Source organism: Danio rerio, chromosome 19 (genome assembly GCF_049306965.1).
Source record: "Danio rerio strain Tuebingen ecotype United States chromosome 19, GRCz12tu, whole genome shotgun sequence".
Lineage (NCBI taxonomy): Eukaryota > Metazoa > Chordata > Actinopteri > Cypriniformes > Danionidae > Danio > Danio rerio.
Genome location: NC_133194.1, coordinates 12,366,481 through 12,384,585, shown reverse-complemented (window position 1 = coordinate 12,384,585; position 18,105 = coordinate 12,366,481). Strand labels below are relative to the sequence as shown.

General features: G+C 37.8%; 2 protein-coding genes across 3 annotated transcripts in view; one reads left to right on the top strand and one right to left on the bottom strand.

Annotated features, from left to right (window-relative positions):
• eepd1 (endonuclease/exonuclease/phosphatase family domain containing 1) overlaps positions 1-13,347 on the top strand; it is a 44,354-nt gene extending 31,007 nt beyond the window's left edge. The window contains 5 exon segments of one of the 2 annotated variants that reach the window (NM_205759.1): positions 3,520-3,630; positions 8,775-8,906; positions 9,090-9,225; positions 9,379-9,573; positions 12,902-13,347. In NM_205759.1, coding sequence (NP_991322.1) covers positions 3,520-3,630; positions 8,775-8,906; positions 9,090-9,225; positions 9,379-9,573; positions 12,902-13,095 — 768 coding nt within the window. In that variant the 3' untranslated portion in view covers positions 13,096-13,347. 2 annotated transcript variants of the gene reach the window in all.
• A 2,144-nt stretch (positions 13,348-15,491) lies between these two features.
• Positions 15,492-18,105, bottom strand: part of si:ch73-171o20.1 — a 12,392-nt gene continuing 9,778 nt past the window's right edge. Inside the window, exons 6-9 of the mRNA XM_073931544.1 lie at positions 17,978-18,072; positions 16,321-16,482; positions 16,027-16,138; positions 15,492-15,874 (exon numbers count right to left, since the gene is read on the bottom strand). The gene's annotated coding sequence lies outside the window, so the exon portion shown is untranslated. The remainder of the gene's footprint in view (positions 15,875-16,026; positions 16,139-16,320; positions 16,483-17,977; positions 18,073-18,105) is intronic.

Below are 18,105 nucleotides of genomic sequence, written 5' to 3'. Positions count from 1 at the left end.
GCTACAGTAATTCAGTATACTGTCAGTGGTTTAGAATTATTACCACATTAACACTGCTGCTTTTCTAGAATCTAGATTACAGGTAGTGCAGTTCTTCACCAAATATTTGGCTGTTAAAAATTGTATAATGTCTGGGAGCTTTATTTGTGCAGTGTTCCTAGTCAACGTATTAAAGTTCAGTGTGTTTAAGCTATTGCAGACAATGATTTTCACAGTACTTCATGTTCATTAGCAATTTGTGGAAATGAACTGATCAGCTTCCTCACATTGTTTTTGTAATTGTAAATTCGATTATTCTTGGTGTACAGAGTCTATTAGGAAATACAATGGCGAAGTCCTGTTTGACGTCATGACCTGTCTTTGGTTGCAGTGAGTACCTGAGTACTTCATTGTGCTATTTCCAGAGTTACTGGAAAACTGCAGTGAATGTCTCTGTCCTGCTTACATTCCTCAAGATCAGCTGATGATGGCCTTCTTCTGTTGAACTTCTGCCTTTGTCCCCTGGTAGCCTGCAGGAAACTCTCCCCCTACTGCTCCTGGTTAATTATAGGACATAACCGGGAGGGTTGGAGGTAATGGGAATGTCAGATGGAGTTATCAGATTTCCCTGGTCCTGCGAGTGTGCTCAGCACGTACTCTCTGCTTGTGTAATGTCAGGTTGTGTTTTCTAGAAGATTCACCGATCTGTTTGCAGATGTTGGTTTCGCTTCTCTGCTGTGAGACATTCACATTCATGCATTGGGTTGACCCTTTTAGATTTTTGAAAGCGACTTGGATTGCATACATTTTTATTGATTGGTTTATTTATGGTTTCTGTGGGGTCTTAAGGCCTAAAATTTCGTTTTTGAAGTCTTAAATCCACTAAAATATTGTGCTGTAGGTATTGTTCAAGCTCTTGTTCTTTCCAGACTGGACTATTGCAACTCTCTACTAGCCGGGCTTCCAGCTAACTCTATCAAACCTCTTCAGCTGCTTCAGAACGCAGCAGCACGAGTGGTCTTTAATGAACCTAAAAGAGCACATGTCACTCTGCTGCTCAACCGTTTGCACTGGCTGCCTGCTTGCATCAAATTCAAAGCTCTGATGTTTGCTTACAAAGCAACATCTGGCTTTGTTCCGTCTTACCTGGTCTCACTTTTGCAGATTTACAAAGCAACTTCTGGCTTCGCTCCGTCTTATCTGCTTTCACTTCTGCAGATTTATGTGCCATCCAGAAACTTGCGTTCTGTGAATGAGCGTCGCCTAGTGGTTCCATCACAAAGAGGGAAGAAATCACTTTCCCGAACTCTCGCATTCAATCTGCCCAGTTGGTGGAATAAACTCTCTAACTGCATCAGAACGGCAGAGTCACTCGCTGTCTTCAAAAAACGACTAAAAACTATTTAGTCTCCACTTCCCTTCCTAATCTGCAATTGCCTCTCTGGCTCTACTGCTAACTGTATTACAAAAAAATAAAAAATAAATTACTAATGTTTTGCTTCTTACACTTTACACACCTGAAACTTGCCTACAACACTTATTCATTGTTGCTCTTATAGTTGTGTAAATTGCTTCCTTGTCATCATTTGTAAGTCGCTTTGGATAAAAGCGTCTGCTAAATGACTAAATGTAAATTTTAAGCCTAAATAATATAGAACAATTTAAGGTTACTTTAAGCAATATTTTATAGTTAATACATTTACAATTAATCTTTGAAATGGTGCTTAACTTAATAGTTTTGCTTGGTTGTTCTGGTGCAACCTCACAATATCAAAAAGGAGCATGCATGTAAAATTAAACTAACGTATTTTGACATCACATTATACTTATTAAATGGAGAAGTCAAAAAAATCTATAATTTTAAAAAGTGGAAGTGAAAAAACCCACTACAGTTTATTTTGGTAGCGCATTTCAGCATGCAGGTCAGATTCAGCAAAAATTAAAAACAAAACAAGACTTGTTTAAAGGTTCAAGACAGATTTGTGTGTGTTGAGCATCAGTTAAGACAGTGTTAGAACCTGTGAATTGTGGGAACAACTGGATAATTTTGAGCTTTTGAAAGGCTGATTTCATCTTCCAGGTTTAAAATAATTTTGGGGGCGGGATCAAAATCTGTGGTGTAGTGTGAATCAGCTAGTGGATTAATAATAACGCATTGGTTTCTCATTATTATTCATAGCTAAATTTCTTATCCTATGAGAAGACCTTGCTTCTTAATTAATCATGAGAGCACATACTTTGTAAAGACAAGGCAGACCTGCCAAGCTGTGAGACCCAATGACTGGGTAAGACCTTTCTGTCATTGGATGAGACTGCGTCTGCATATGGAAAGCAGTATGTAGCCGTTCATGAAGGGTTGTAACGTTATTTGTTTGTTTTTATTATTTGCAGGATTTTGTCTTTTATCAGTTGAGTTTGTTAGACATATCGCCTATATCCATGCTGCTGTTCGCACATGTTTAAAATCCTCCGGATTACCGGTAGGGTTAATAGTGGAAATAGACAGGGCAAGAGACTTGCTGCACTGCTATCCACTGTGCCTGCATTCGGACCCTGGAATTCAGGAGGAGAGAAGTCCTCCTCAATTATAGCGTTTACATAGTTCTCTTTATAATGTTACAACTAATTGTGGTTATATGTATATGAAATTACGAATAACAAATGTAGCAGGGCATTAAATTTCTTACTGTTTATTTCTTTGCATTTTAACTTTGTAAACTTTAAATCATGTGTCTCCTCATGGTTTGTCTCATCTATTTTGTTAGCCAACTTAGACAACAGTTGTTCGCTCCTCTTTTAACCCCTGCTGGCCACACCCACTCCTCCCTGCTCGCAGTGCTCCACGCCCATCATGAAGCAGTTTTGGAAAAAATTCTGAGGTAGAATTGAACCAAAAGGGAGGTTCTTTGTGTTTTCATTGATCAATATTTATATGCAAGTAGCTTTTAGACTAGATGAATGAACAAGACAAATGTTTAAGGAATATGGTACTGTCCTAATAAATATTATATGGTATAAATAATCATGGGAGTAAGAATGGGAAAATAATTAATTTAAATAGTTTTGAGATGAACACTGTTTTAAAATCTAAAAATCTTAAATCTGTTTTAGTACAGAGAATCCTGTAAAAGTATAAATGCACAAATATGGAGGAATTATGCATGCATTTCTAGTAGAGATTTTCTTGATGGGGGTATATTCTATTGCCTTTGCTGAAATAAAACAGGTTTTAATATTAGATTTCTGTGTAATGATAAGTGTTAATAGATGCACATGTTTCAAGAAAATGATTTACTTTTTTTTACTATTCTGTAGTGGCATTCTTGCATAATATTTAGTGATAAATTTGAGTTTCAGTAAGGTTTTCCTTATGCTGAACTATGGAGAAAAAGAATCAAGATGCCAACATCAGACAAGTTTTTCCTAGTTATTAGTCGGTTATTAATAAGTTACTGTTACAGTCAGGGCATTCCTGAGGCAGTGTAATATTTGTTGATATTTCACTGCTGATCAGCTGTACTCTGTGTGTGTGTTTGTCAGTTTTGTGCAGAGCTGAATCAGCCCACTCTCTGCAGTGTACGCAGATGGAAGAGCGCCAGAGGCCTGTGGAAATGTGCCGTTTCAGAGAAACCCAATGGAGTGTCCAATAGCGTGAGTTTATGTTCTTCTAGCACATAACACATACACATATGCAAACATTAAAACAAGTTTAACAACAGCCTCAACTAAACATAATACTGTGTCTACAAGTGCTGAGGAAGCCACCAGAGCAGAGTGCCAATATTCAGATATGTTGTTTTCTTACATGTGTTTTAAGTGGTTGAGCAATCACAACAGACTGGGCCACCTGACCAATCAGAACAGAGCAGGAGTTTAAAGAGACTTGGCCCTATGCATTAACGCATTCAGAGTTACATTTTTGTCTTGGATGTATCCAAATTCTAACATTAGTAAAATTTTAATCTAATTCCTAGATTTATATTATATTGTTTTTAGATGTTAGTTTCAGTATGCTTGTCTTAAGCAGTGGTTCTCAAAGTGGGGGCTCGGGACCCCCCAAGGGATCGTGGAAAAATGAAGGAGGGTCGCCTGGTGATTTCCAAAAATCTATTTATGTTATAAACCATAAGAATTACAATATTTTATCCATAACCTACTGAAGAGAAAAAATGTTTGTTTATAGTATATATACTATATAGTTTCTATAGTAGCTTATAGTTACCAGTTCTATAGACCAGTTACCATGTTTGTAAACATTCAGGATGCGCATATAAAAGTAAACGGAGCTAACGTTATACAAGGCCTGGGTAATTAATCACCAACACGCAAAACAACTGCATTCTGACAGTGAACTACACCTGTACGGCAGGGTACACATAGAGGTAAAGTACCTACACATAGAGGTAAAGTAGGTTTTATATTTGCACATTCGGACTTTCTCCTTATAATATAAAATATAAAATTTTATTTGCAAAACTCTAAATAGCGAAGTCATATTAACAGCCAATGACTATCAATATACAACATTGTTCACAGTCAAATAAACAGTGTTAATGTTGTTTTCAAGTCACACTTGCAGGTTACTTCAGACCGAATATTCAAAGTGCTGTGGTAAACAATATAGGGAGTGTGTCTCAAGTTGTAACTGAATTAATTTGTTTGATTATTTTCTAAATTGTTTAATTATTATTATTAAGTTTACCTTAATAAATGTAACTTTCACGTTTCATTCTTAGCACTCAGTATCAGCAGTTTAATTAACCATAAGTAACTGTTTTTGCTAAAATCATTTCTGCAATCAAAAACGAGTGATGTGTATGATTCAGCATAGCGTGAAGTCGTGAACTGACCTGATATGACATGAGAACTGCAGAGTCCAGCATTTCTAATTAGCTCCTCACTTCTTTCAGCTCCCATTTAGCCAAAGACGTCTGCAGTCGGTATTAAAGCAGTGTGTGGTGTATGGTAAAAGTTAAGTTTTCTATTTTTTAACTCAAATTCGGCATCCTACCGCAAAACACGACATCTTTCCCATTGCAGCCTGTCTGACCCCTGGGGTAATTACATTATATTAAAGACAAAGCAATTATATTAAAGACACAGCGTCAGATGCAGCAGATCGATTTTATTATACCAGGTTGAACGTTCTGGCCCATTTACAGCACTCACATACATAAAATAAATGAAGAATAGACTTGGGTCTGTTGGTGTGTGTGCGCCATTGCATGCAAGGTTTCTGTTTTATAACCACCTCAGAGGATATTGGGGGTCACTGGCCATGTCATTTCGGGGGTCGCGGGCTGACAAGTTTGGGATCCCCTGATCTTAAGGATATCTGTAATCTAGTGTTCTTCAAAACACTGACAGAATTTACATTTAGAAGATTTAAACATCCAAATCTTGCAGTTTGTTATTTCCGCTTAAATGGATTAACATTTTTGTGACATGTAATGTGTGTTTATGTAGCGCATTTATCATGTATGGCCGTACACCCAAAGTGCTCTACAATCATAAGGAGAGTTTCCCCACTGCACCACCACTGTGCAGCATCCACTTGGATTATGTGACTGCAGCCACAGAACAACGCTCACCACACACCAGCTACTGGCGGGGTGGAGAAACAATGATAGAGTTAATATAAATATTGGGGATTATTGGGAGGCCATGAATGGATAAAGGCTGATGGAGGGAATTTAGCCAGGACACCAGGGTTACACCCCTACTTTTTACAAGAAGTGCCATGGGATCTTTAATGACCACAGAGAGTCAGGACCTCGGTTTAGCATCTCACCAGAAAGACTTTGCTTACTGACAATATGGTGTTCCCTTCACTATACTGGGGCATTTGGACTCACACAGAAAGAGGGTTAAGCACCCCCTGCTGGTCTTCCACTACTTCAGACAGAAGCCTAGTTTTCCCATGTGGTCTCCCATTCAGGTTCTGACTGGTCTCGGCCCTGCTCAGCTTCAGTGAGTAGCCGGTCTTGGGCTGCAGTGTGATATGTCTGTGGCATCACCTTATACAGTTTCTTATCAAAGGTTCTGACCAATCAAATGCTCGCTAGTATTTTACATGCCCTGCCCCCTTCAAGACTCTTCTTGTTTGATGTGCTTGAGCTCAATTGCACTCACTGGAAGAGCTGTGATAAAAGCAAAACACTTTGTTTTTTTTTTTAAAGGGAGATGCGCTACTGTACGTCCTTCCCTGTCTTCATGTCATTCATTCATTTTCTGGTCTGCTTAGTCCTTTTATTAATCCGGGATCACCACAGCGGAATGAACCGCCAACTTATCCAGGACATTTTTACACAGCAGATGCCCTGCCAACCTCAACCCATCTCTGGGAAACATCCACACACATACATTCACTACGGACAATTTAGCCTGCCCAATTCACCTGTACCGCATGTCTTTGGACTTTGAGGGAAACCGGAGCATCCGGAGGAAACCCACGCGAACGCAGGGAGAACATGCAAACTCCACACAGCCAACTGAGCCGAGGATCGAACCAGCGACCTTCTTGCTGTGAGGCGACAGCACTACCTACTGCGCCACTGCGTCGCCCCCCCTGTCTTCATGTTTCAGTTGAAATTGTCACACATTGAACAAAAGTGCAAATCAAACTAATTGAAACATTCAAACTAATGTTCTCTGCACAGCTCTGTTTACACACACACACACACACACACACACACACACACACACACACACACACACACACACACACACACGCACATGGCAGAGATAAACTCCAGAGAGACTGTGCTGTCATGTAGGATTAATGAATGTGATTACACAGGACAGTTTGAATTCTCCATTCACACAGCTCTGCTTTTCATCACAGAGCATTACTGTAAATATTAATATGAATCAAGGTGCTCTGGGATGCTTTAGACCGGATATTCTCTTCTAGTTGAAGCATGCGTAATATCTGATTACCGTAAGTGTCTGTATATCCTCATGTGGCACTAATAATTCAGGTTCCTGTTTTAAGATGTACATTTAGGCCAAATCCTGGTTCTCTTTTCCACTTGTTCAAGCATAATCACCATCCATTTTCAATGCAAACTCCATTAGAGCTGCAGCGCATGACACTTTCAATAGAAATGTGTGGTGAATCACATGAGCACTGTGTACTTTTCCCCTGATCTCTTATCAGTGTTTTCTCTGAGCATATAAACGGGACATCAGGCACAAAGGCTGAGCTTTCCTACATGTGAAACTAACCTGACACACTGCAGTCGTGATGATCCGGCTAAACACACACCGCTAACATGAACAATAAACAGTGCATACACTCTGTCTATGCAAATCTAGAGTTAGTATGTCTTTTGCTAAAGGCACGTGATTTATACCATCCTACAATCATTATTTCAAATGGTATTGGATCAGTTATTTTGCAGTTTATTTATGATTATGTCATTTTTGTAAATATTTTAAATTAGACATTATTTTAAGGTATACTGTAGTTTGTTTAATTTGCTATTCATTTTCTTTTTTGATCCATAATGGTTTTTATTTATTGTTCGTTTTTAAGTTTAATTTATAGTATTAGTATGTTTAGTACTTAAACTAATTTTGTTTTAGTTAGTCTTGGGTTAATTTAGTTCACATTTTTTGTCACTTAAAACAATCTAACTAATGAAAGCCTACATTTAATTTCAGGTATTTATAGAACAACACTGATTAAGGCAGCATTTTCAGTTGTTTGTTTTTATTATTATTTATTGTTAAATTTAGCTTGTATCTAATTTTTTTAGCATTATTTCGATTAATCGTAATATTGGTTCAGTTTTAGTTAACAATAGAATGCTGTATTGGGTATGCTGAATTTAGAAAACTATGATATTTTTTTATGAAAAAAAATATATACCCATATTTGTTTTTTTATTTATTTATTTATTTATTTATTTATTTATTTATTTATTTATTTATTTATTTATTTATTTATTTGTGTATTCATAGTCTCTGAAATACAAAAGAATTTTTTTTTATTGCATTGTTGTGTATTTCTACACTTGCAAATAAGATTATGTTTTAGTCTATCACATTTCATTTATATTTCATTTAATGAGAGAATGTTGTGTTCAGACAATACAATATGTCATGTAGCAAATTATAGGTACTCTTTGTAAGGTTTTCATTTTTCTAAAGCATAAAAATACCATAATATGTTTGCAGAAATTTACGAAACGTGCTAACAGAAATTTAAAAGCAGCTATTCAGAAGAATATGTGCACTTATTGCACTCCAACAAAAATGGTAAGGTTTATAATTTTATTAATACATATTAAACCTAATATAACCTATTAAATGATAAAATGTAGCATTTAACGCTGAATAAAGCACATGTACCTGAGGTAAACATTGTTAGCTTATCCTGTTGTTTAGCTACAAGAAATAGAAGCCGTTTCTAATATATCAATTTCAGGTTTTGGATGGGACAAAAACTACTTTTACTATGGAAAATATTCCTTCATTCGCGTGCTGTTACAATTATGTTTAACAAGACCTAAATCAGCCTTAAATCAGCATGTAGGCTCAATATATAGGTATGCTCCTGTTGATTTCATCAAGCTGGCAACCTGCGCTTGTTTGTTTTGAACCAGGCGTGCAATACTTAGTTCAACCACTGGGTGTCAAACTTGCATACTGCACCTTTAAGAGAGAAAATGAACAAGATAGTCCATAAGAGTTGTACAGGCTCCTCATATGCTGAAACTGTGTGTTTTTTCTTTGTTGTTTATTGTGTTCTGAACGCTGGTCATTATTCAGGGTTTTCTGTGCTCCTGTAGGCTCCAGAGTTCTCTGGTTTTCTCTGGGACTGCTCTTCTGGCATTGAAATGAAGGATTCTGCCGTCTTGGAGAGTTTTACCACTAATGGTAATGGGAATCCTCATCCTCAGCCATACCTGGGACATTTTTATGTAAGTAAACCTGCAAAACAGATCTGCAATTATGAATGTTGCTACATGCAGCTTAGGGGATTATGAGATACTTCTTTCTAAAACAAACCTTACCAGACTCAAAAAAATATTGCCTTTATCATCTCCCCTAATAATGTGTGCACAGATGTTCATTTGAACCAGCTTTTGTTTTTTCTGTAACAGATTGGGTCATCAGAACTGACGCTGGTCAATGTGCTCCTGACTGCAGCGCCGTCGCCTACAGAAAACAAGAGGAAAAGCACTAGTGATGATCTGAAGACTCACAAACTGAGCTCTGGTGTCCAGGAGACCCTCAAAGGTCTGTTTCAACACAACACTTAATGCACCATTGCAGAATTTAGTCGTGTGAATCTTATCAGTTGTGTGTTCATCGGTGCATCATGATGCTTTCAGACATGGTCTTTATGCTCATATGTGCTGTATGTTATTGATTGACATTATGTTGTTGCAGGTGAGCGAGATTTGCTGGTTTTGGGTCACTTTGGTGTAGCTCCTGACAGCTCTGAGATGGAGATTTTAAGGAAAGAGAAACTGTCGGCTCTCCTCGCACCATCCGTCTTCACTAACATCAGCACCCGAACACCACAGGGGTCCCGAAGTCTGGATAATATCTGGGCCAGTCGGTCACTTCGAAAGACCTACACCGGTGAGTGAAGGAGGGTTTAAAGTGCCCTTATTATGTTTTATATACAGTTGAAGTCAAAATTATAAGCCCTCTGTTAAGTGTTTTTTCTTTTTATCTGGAGAAAGTCTTAATGGGCACGTGATGCATTTCCGGTGAAATGTAAGACCCCCAGGCTAACTTCCGCTAATTGTACAGTACAGTGCTACAACAGGAGCGCTACTGATCAAAACTACTAACGTTTTGGAAAGTTGTCTTAATATTTTATGCCATTATAGCCCACTTATATATGTGTATGTCAGCTACATAAATATGACATCTAAACATTTGAAAGTGTCATTTGAAAGACGTGAGAACAGTACTTCTAGCTACCACTGCTGTGTTCAGCAACTTACAGTTTCAGGAATTAAACTCTTACCTCTGTTTTCACACGTTTCACAATACGCAAGTTAAAGCAAATGTCGCAGTGAGCAGTGAAAATAAATAATGGCATCGTGGCCTACATAAATAGTATTTGTATTTTCAAAATGGCAAAGAGGCAGTCATGCATTTATTATTTTAAAACCACGAGTAAATCTGATAATGAGCCTGATCAAAAGAGATCTTGAGAAGATGAAACTGCAAGAATGGATCAGGATAGCGAGAGACAGAAGTAAAGCGATCTGAAGTCGAAAACATGACAGAAGCGGTAACTGTGAGCTCTTCTTGAAGATTAGACTGCGTGAGTCATTAAATTAGTATTTTTCACTTGGCACATAATAGTGAAGTGAGCTGAACAGTGATTGTTTATACGATTTATGTTACATGTTTTTTATTTTCCATGACTGACCTGTAACATATAGCACAAAATATTTAAAGATCGTTCACAAATGCGATGCTCTTTTTTTTTTTGCTGTATCACCATTTAATGACATCATGTTTTGGGAAAACTGAAATTGTTTGGTAGACATTGGTAAAGTTTACTTTTATTTTCTGGTTTTGTTCCGGGAATTATTCATTTACAAATAAAACACTGCATTGTGGGATTTGTTGGCGAGAAAACTTGCAAATATACAGTGCAGCACTTCAGAGTCACACTGCTAAGGATCAAAAAGTTATGTAAATTTGACTGCTGAACAATTTCTGTGCTGTACAAAAGACACGGCATGGAGAAGATTGATTGACAATGGTCTACAGTCTACATCAGGATGCAGAACACATTGCCCTGTAGAAAAAAGCATGTCAAATTGCACAAAAAAAAAAATTAGCGAATCTGCCAGGCAGTGAAAGATGAACCACGAGGGATCATTGTACAATGACTTGCCTAATTAGCCTAGTTAAGCCTTTAAATTGGACTTTAAGTTTTTTAAACTTTAAACTAGTATCTTGAAAAAAATATTAGTAACAATAATAGTAAAATATCATGTACTGTCATGGCAAAGATAAAATTAATCAGCTATTAGAAATTAGTTATTAAAACAATTTTTGTTTAAATCTTAAAAAGAAGTTGAGGGAGAAAAACTGTATGTACATATTGCACACTTGTAAGGTCTCATAATGAATCACAAACAGTGTAAACGTACCAGTAGAAATGTCCTATTCATGTGGTATTTTTGATCGAGACTGGGGTTGATCAAGTAGGTCTTCCAATGTTTCATCATCAGACACGGGCTCAAATTGAAGTAGTAAAATAAAGTTCTTCCAACACTATCTCACACCAATGCGTAACATTGTGATTCACTGGCTAATTAGTCTGAATTTACACTGTCTCATTCATATATTTTACTATGATTTGCTCATGCCCCAGTGACAGTTGGGTTTGGGGGTAGGCTTTGGTGCCATGTCTCCTTTAATAAATTGTACATTTATACGACTGAACTTATATGAATTTGAGTCACTAATCTGAAAAAACGTAAAACAGATCGGGCTAATTTTTCCCAATATTTCAATGAAGCAACAGTCCTGTCAAATAAGGTAATGGCCGTTTCGTTTCTGACATGCGCTATAAGCTTTAGACTATAACAAGAGACTGGGCAATCTGACCAATCAAAGTAGAGCAGGTTTTTAGGTAGGTGGGCTTTAGAAAGAATGAATCTTCAAAATTAATCGAACTAATCTTTTGAGACTCTTTGAAAAATGATTAAAATGCACATCATGAGAAAATTAAATAGTTTTTGAGGCATTCTAAAAGGATAGTTTACCCAAAAAAATTAATTTGTGTCATCACTTGTTCCAAGCAAGTTTAAATTTCTTCCTTCACAGAGGAAGATATACCGAAGAATGAAAAAAAAAACAGCCATTAGCTTCCATAGTATTTTTTCTACTATGGATGTTAATGGCAGCTTTTTTCTTCTTCTGTGGAATTGGTTGTTTGGTGTTCAACACTTGTAGTGTGGGTAAATGCATCTCATTTCAGAATCTGTTACTGTCCACCTGAGGTTGCATTTCGGTTACGGGCGCATGCTTTGACAGCTTTTCTGACTGAATGAATTAAATATGCGATTTTCAATGAAGGCAACCCGGGGAGCTGAAATGTAATTGGTTAAACTGGCATTGAGCTGGTTAAATGACCAAAACAAAGACAGCGCTCTGGCATTGGAAACACATTCTCAAAGCAGAATACCTGACTTAAGCTTTGTTTTTCAGATAAACAAAAATATACAGCTTTAGAAAAGTCATAAACTTACATACAGCACCTTTAACTTCTCCACTTTTTAAGTCGTGGCGATTTGAATTGAGAAAATATTCATTTATGATCCCTTTTTAGTCATATCACACTTTAAAGTGAATTTTATATGAAATCATATCGTACACATTGGTCTCTTTGAGTTGCTGCATCACAAATAAAAAAATTGTAACAATTTATATAATATTAATCAGATATTAGGCATGGATACATACATTGCGATTGTCTTTTTCAAAAGCATTACATCACTTTTAAACGAGCACTATTACCATTTGATGAGTCTCCCCATACAGTTTGATATAGCACTTGGACCCAGAAACCGCTTCGCGTCACGTCACACTTAACAAGCGGATTGCAGGACACCTCCAAAACAAACCACGGAACATTTTAAATGGTGTAAATTTATATAATTTGTTTACATTTAAAGCTTAAATTCATTCAAAATAATTACAAAAATTGTTGCTTCATTAAAAGAGTCCTAAAAAATGAATTTTGGGGTTCTTAAAAATATTAGGCAGAACAACCGTTTTCAACATTAATAGTAATAAAAATAATAAACATTTGTTTAAATCAACAGTTTGGAACTGATTTTTGAAAAATCGTGACACTGAGACCGGAGTGATAATGCTGTAATTATTTTGGATTTGGTTGTATATCAGTGTATTTGTGTCTGTCTGCCCTCTGTAGGTCAGTGTTCGGTAGTGCGCGAGGGTCTCACCAACCCCTGGATACCTGATAACTGGTCATGGGGCGGCGTGGCATCTGAACATTGTCCTGTAGTTGCCGAGTTCTTCCTGGACGTCCTGAAGGAGCGCCTGTGCAGCGGGCCTGCAATGCCAGTGGTGGAGAGAGGAGACTCCATGTCCAAACATGAGCGATGATTGACTGACTGAATGAACACACATGAAGAGAAGGACTGAGGTGCACCATGATTGCCTTTGGTTTGTCTGCTCAATGTACAGTACAGATTCTATAGCAACAAACATTTGATTTTAGTATAGAGCAATACAATGAGACTTATTTAAACAGATTTATTAAACATGTACATAAGAAATATGAAGGAACATAAATAAGTAAATTATATATGTGCTAACTTTTTAAATGCAAATAATAAATCATTATTTACAACCTGAGTGTGTCTATAATGCTGTAATTTTTAATATATAGTCAAAATAACATCCGACAATAATCAGTCAGCCTGCATGTGGCCTCTTTATATTTCAGCATCAAGGTCACACAGGCTCAGGGGAGTGTTGTAGATTTAGTTTATTTATTCCTGCATTTGTTTTAGCTGTTTTATGCTCTCATTGTGTTCTCTCTATCACACACCGATTAATAAACTGCATTTATTATTATAAACCAGCAGCACAAGATTCAATTTAATTCAGCTTTATTTGTATAGCGCTTTTACAATGTAGATTGTGTCAAAGCAGCTTCACATAAAAGATCATAGGAAGTTGGAACAGTGTAGTTCAGAATTTAGTGTTTAAGTTCAGCTCAGTTCTGTGTGGTTTAATAATCACTACTGAGGACCCAAATACTGAAGAGCAAATACTGAAGAGCAAATCCATCGATGCGTAACTCTACCGATCCGAAACCATGCAAGCTAGTGGCGACAGCGGAGAGGGAGAAAAACTTCACCAATTGGCAAAAGTGAAGAAAAAAAACCTTAAGAGAAACCAGACTTAGTTGGGCATGACCATTTCGATTTCTCCGCTGGCCAAACGTCTTGTGCAAAGTTGCAGTCTCAGCAGTGGAGGCTGGAAGCTGGGTCTCAGCGAAGACTCATTTGTCCCTGGAGCGTCACAGGAATCAGTCTCATGTCCTCTATGACCTCTACAGCAGCTGCTCAGGATACAGCCTGGTCCAGGATTTGGAAAATAATAATTCAATGTTTACCTGCTCTTTTGTCTATGAAGGCATTGTTGTCTCTTTGCTCAGCTCAGCTCACCTCTTCATGTCTTCAAATGTCAGGGGTTCATTCACGTTACACTGACAGTCACATATAATCTTAATCAAGTCACATTCTAAGCCGATAGGAGCCATGATCGTTCGTTCATCATGTGACAGAATGACTCAAACCCGAGGACTCGAGAGATGAACGGATCAATTCTTTTTCCGGCTCTAAACGCGTATGATTGGCCCGTGATGAACGAGTGACTCAGACCCGATAGAGGACTCGAGAGATGAACGGATCAATTCTTTTTCAGGCTCTGAACGCATATGATTGGCTTCTGCCAATGTGATGAAGACTTGAAATTAACGATACTACCTGCACAAATGTGCGCACACGCGGATGAACAAATCACTCCCTGAGAGGATGAGAGTCATATCCTGAGTTCATCAAAAAGAACGAATCGTTCATGAACGACCCATCACTAATATTAGCTAAATGTTTGACATGTTGTAGATAAGGTTAATTTTGCTGCCATTTCAGATGAAAGTATGCTTATCATCACAGTCAGTATTTCTACATTTATATTGTCATTCCTTATATGCATGTTTCACATTACATAAAAACACCATTTCAAACTTGAAATGATCAACCCTGGGTCATTCTCAGCTCTGGGTATATCTGGCTTTTTCTTTTTACACTGCTTATAATGTACTATGTAATCCAGGGTTAAGAACGGTTTGGAAAAACTCCACATTTTAAAAAGTAATAAATACAAATGAGTGTTGATTTGATCAAAGGTTAAAGGTCATTTAGGCCTTATGCGGTTTCAACACTTGTTATGGAATGAACCAGTTTTCTTTGCTTTTCCAGCAGAATGGATAGTGTCTGTCCTCTAGTGGCCACTGACTGTTACTGTCTTAACTTGAAATGACAGACCAGTCAACTTTGACTTTGTGGAAACTTTTTTTTTTGGTCCCCATTATGGAAAATTACCCTAAGTTAGAATAGAAGGATAAAAAAATACAGTCTGTACGGTATAAAAATCATTACTTGTATATCCTCTTAAAGAGATATGTGCAATTCTCTTTCTCTCATTCTCTCTTTCTCACTCTCTCTCTGTGTGTGTGTGTGTGAGACAGAGAGAGTGTCAGCACGATCCTTTTCACACTTTTTTCTACAGTGTGTTGCAATTACTAGGTTTGTTCACAATTTCCCAAAACTTTGCTCAGTTACAGTCACATCAGTTTATAAGTGTGTGTGAGAGTGTGTATCTGTTTAGCTGTCCTGATGTTTAAGTGTTCAAGTGTTTCATTCACTGCTGTCTGCTTTTTTTTAGCATCTCCGCTGATTTGATGTATTTTTGATGAAAACAGGACTGGTGCGACAGTATTTTTTATTCATGTTTTTATTTACAAATGTTTTCCTTTGTTGGGGCTGTGCCCTCTTCTCAGGATCTTCTTTTTTTAGGATCCCCTCTTTCAGCTGTGCCTTTTTCAGGATCTTTTCTTGAGGCTCGACCCTTTTTCAGGATTCTCTGTTGTTGCTGTGTCCTTTTTTAAGTTCTTTTGTTGCGGCTTTGACCTCTTTTTCAGGATCCACTGTTAGGGTTGTGACCTTTTTAGGATTCTTTGTTGCTGCTGTGTCCTTTTTTTGAGCTCTCTATTGAATATGTAACTTTTTTGAGTCAGGAATTATGGTGCTCAGTAGTGCAAATAATCTTTCCCATTCATTCGCACTACCTTCGTTATTTCATATTCCTTGACCTGAAACATACAGACACACAACAAATCAAGGTTATTGATTCAGATTCCTTAGATTGAACAAATAACATGAAAATGTGTAATAAAAAACTTATTTCAAATAAAAAGGAGAATCTATTTTCCAAATCATTAGAAGCTGATCCACAGTTCAGTACCTTAAACCATTGATGGAGAATGATTTCTTCCAGAGGAGTCCGCTGGCTTGGGCTTTCCTGCAGGAGAACTTGAATCAAATGACAGCATTGTGCAGAACGATGGTGGGAAGAGCTGAGAGAAACACATTATTAACTTCAACTTTACAGTCATTTTATTCATCCATAAGATCTGAATCTACTTTCCTTTAGAATCAGAACATTGTCACCATTATCCAATATCCAACTTTTCGTTTTAATCCACCATTTTGTATAATTTAAACTACAACTGCTCGTTTATGATGCGATGAATCTTACTTTCTGACAATCCAGGCTCAGTCCAGTTTCCATCATTGATCTTCTGCATGTCCGTGGCTTCAGGAAATCGTTCACACAGCAGCAGGAATAACAGAACTCCTAAAGACTATACAGTGGATGGTTCTGTGTGGTATTCATTGCTCAGGAAATACTTCTTTGTGCCTAAAGGAACAAGATTTGGTGTCAGCATGAAATACTAAAGCATGTTTTCTCTGTATCTGTTTGTCACGTTTCAGGATAGAAAACAGGAACAAAACGGGAGTAGAATCCAAGTGCAGATTTAATAATGTATTAGTGCAGTGAAAAAGACCAAAAATCAAAGTAAACAAACAAACAAGGAACTCCAACAGATTAAACTAAAACTAGGACTCGACAACTCTGACAGGAAACTAGACAGGAATCAGGAATAACATACCACAAAGACGAACGACGAACTGACAAACAGAAGATGAATAACTGAATATATAGTCCAGGTAATCAACGGGGAAACAGAGACAGCTGTGATTGCAATCCGTGTATATGAAAGACCGGTTGTATGCACGAAGGAATGTGTGGATATGTAGTTTTTTCGCCACTGTAGTTCGCAGGGAGTTGCATGCGAACTACAGTGGCATCTGGTGTTCATACATAGTCATGACACTGTTAACATGAAAATAAATGATTAGTCAAATTCAGAGTCGAGAGTACAGGTGTTATGTTTAATACATACCACAGAAACTGTCATAGCTAGATTCCTGGAGAAGAACCCCACAGCCAAAGTCAATTAGCCTGACCTCAAGCGTGTCCGTGTTGACCAGCAGGTTCTCCAGCTTTATATCGCGGTGATAAACCCTACGTCTGCAGACGGGTCGTTGTTGCTTGCTCCATGATCTTTTGAGCCTGGCGCTCACTAATGAAGCCGAGAAACATTGTAAAGTCGAACATATCTACATATGGTGAAGGTCGTTCCACTATCATGATGTAATGATCCTGCTGGTCCTGCCAGTCCAGCAGCTCAATGATCTCTGGAAACTTGCCACCTCTATGAGCCAGTATCAACAGGCCGATCTTTAAAGGAAGAGGCTCAGAATAACCAGCCTAGAAGTAGGATTAGTTAGATTGGTGTTGCTTTCCCATAAATACTGTTGTTCAGGCACGTGCACACATAGGGCTCAACCAGTGCACTGCACATGCCCTTTTTAGTCTTGGATAGAAAGTGCCCCCGCGACCCGACACACCCTTGGCCCCGCCCTTCAGTAGGTGCGCGACAACACAGCTGATCAGAACGCGCGCGACAACACAGCTGATCAGAACGCGCGCGACAACACAGCTGATCAGAACGCGCGCGACAACTCTTTAGTCTTAAAAAATGTATTCCTGCACATGCCCTTTGGTTGGTCTCTGCACGGGCCTGCTGTTGTTAGTACCTTTACTAATATTATTATATTATAGTATAATATTATATTATAGTATATAGTATTATAGAATACTTTCACAAACGATTTTACCTTTTTTTGAAACAGTTTTTTAACCTACAATATGCTCTTTAAGTCTACTTGTTGATGTATGGCTTTCTGGCAACTTTTACTGACACCTGTTCAACAAAACAACACCTCTGTTATAATCACGTCAAGTGCACTAAAAAGTGAACATAATATATGTTAAAGGAATTGTTCACCTCAAGGCCGTCCTCCAAGCAATTCCCGTTATAGATTCTGCCAAACCCTCCCTCTCCAATCTCCTCGCCGAGTTCATACTGGTCCAGAATGTCACCTGTTAAAAGATGAATGATTGCAGCTGATGTGA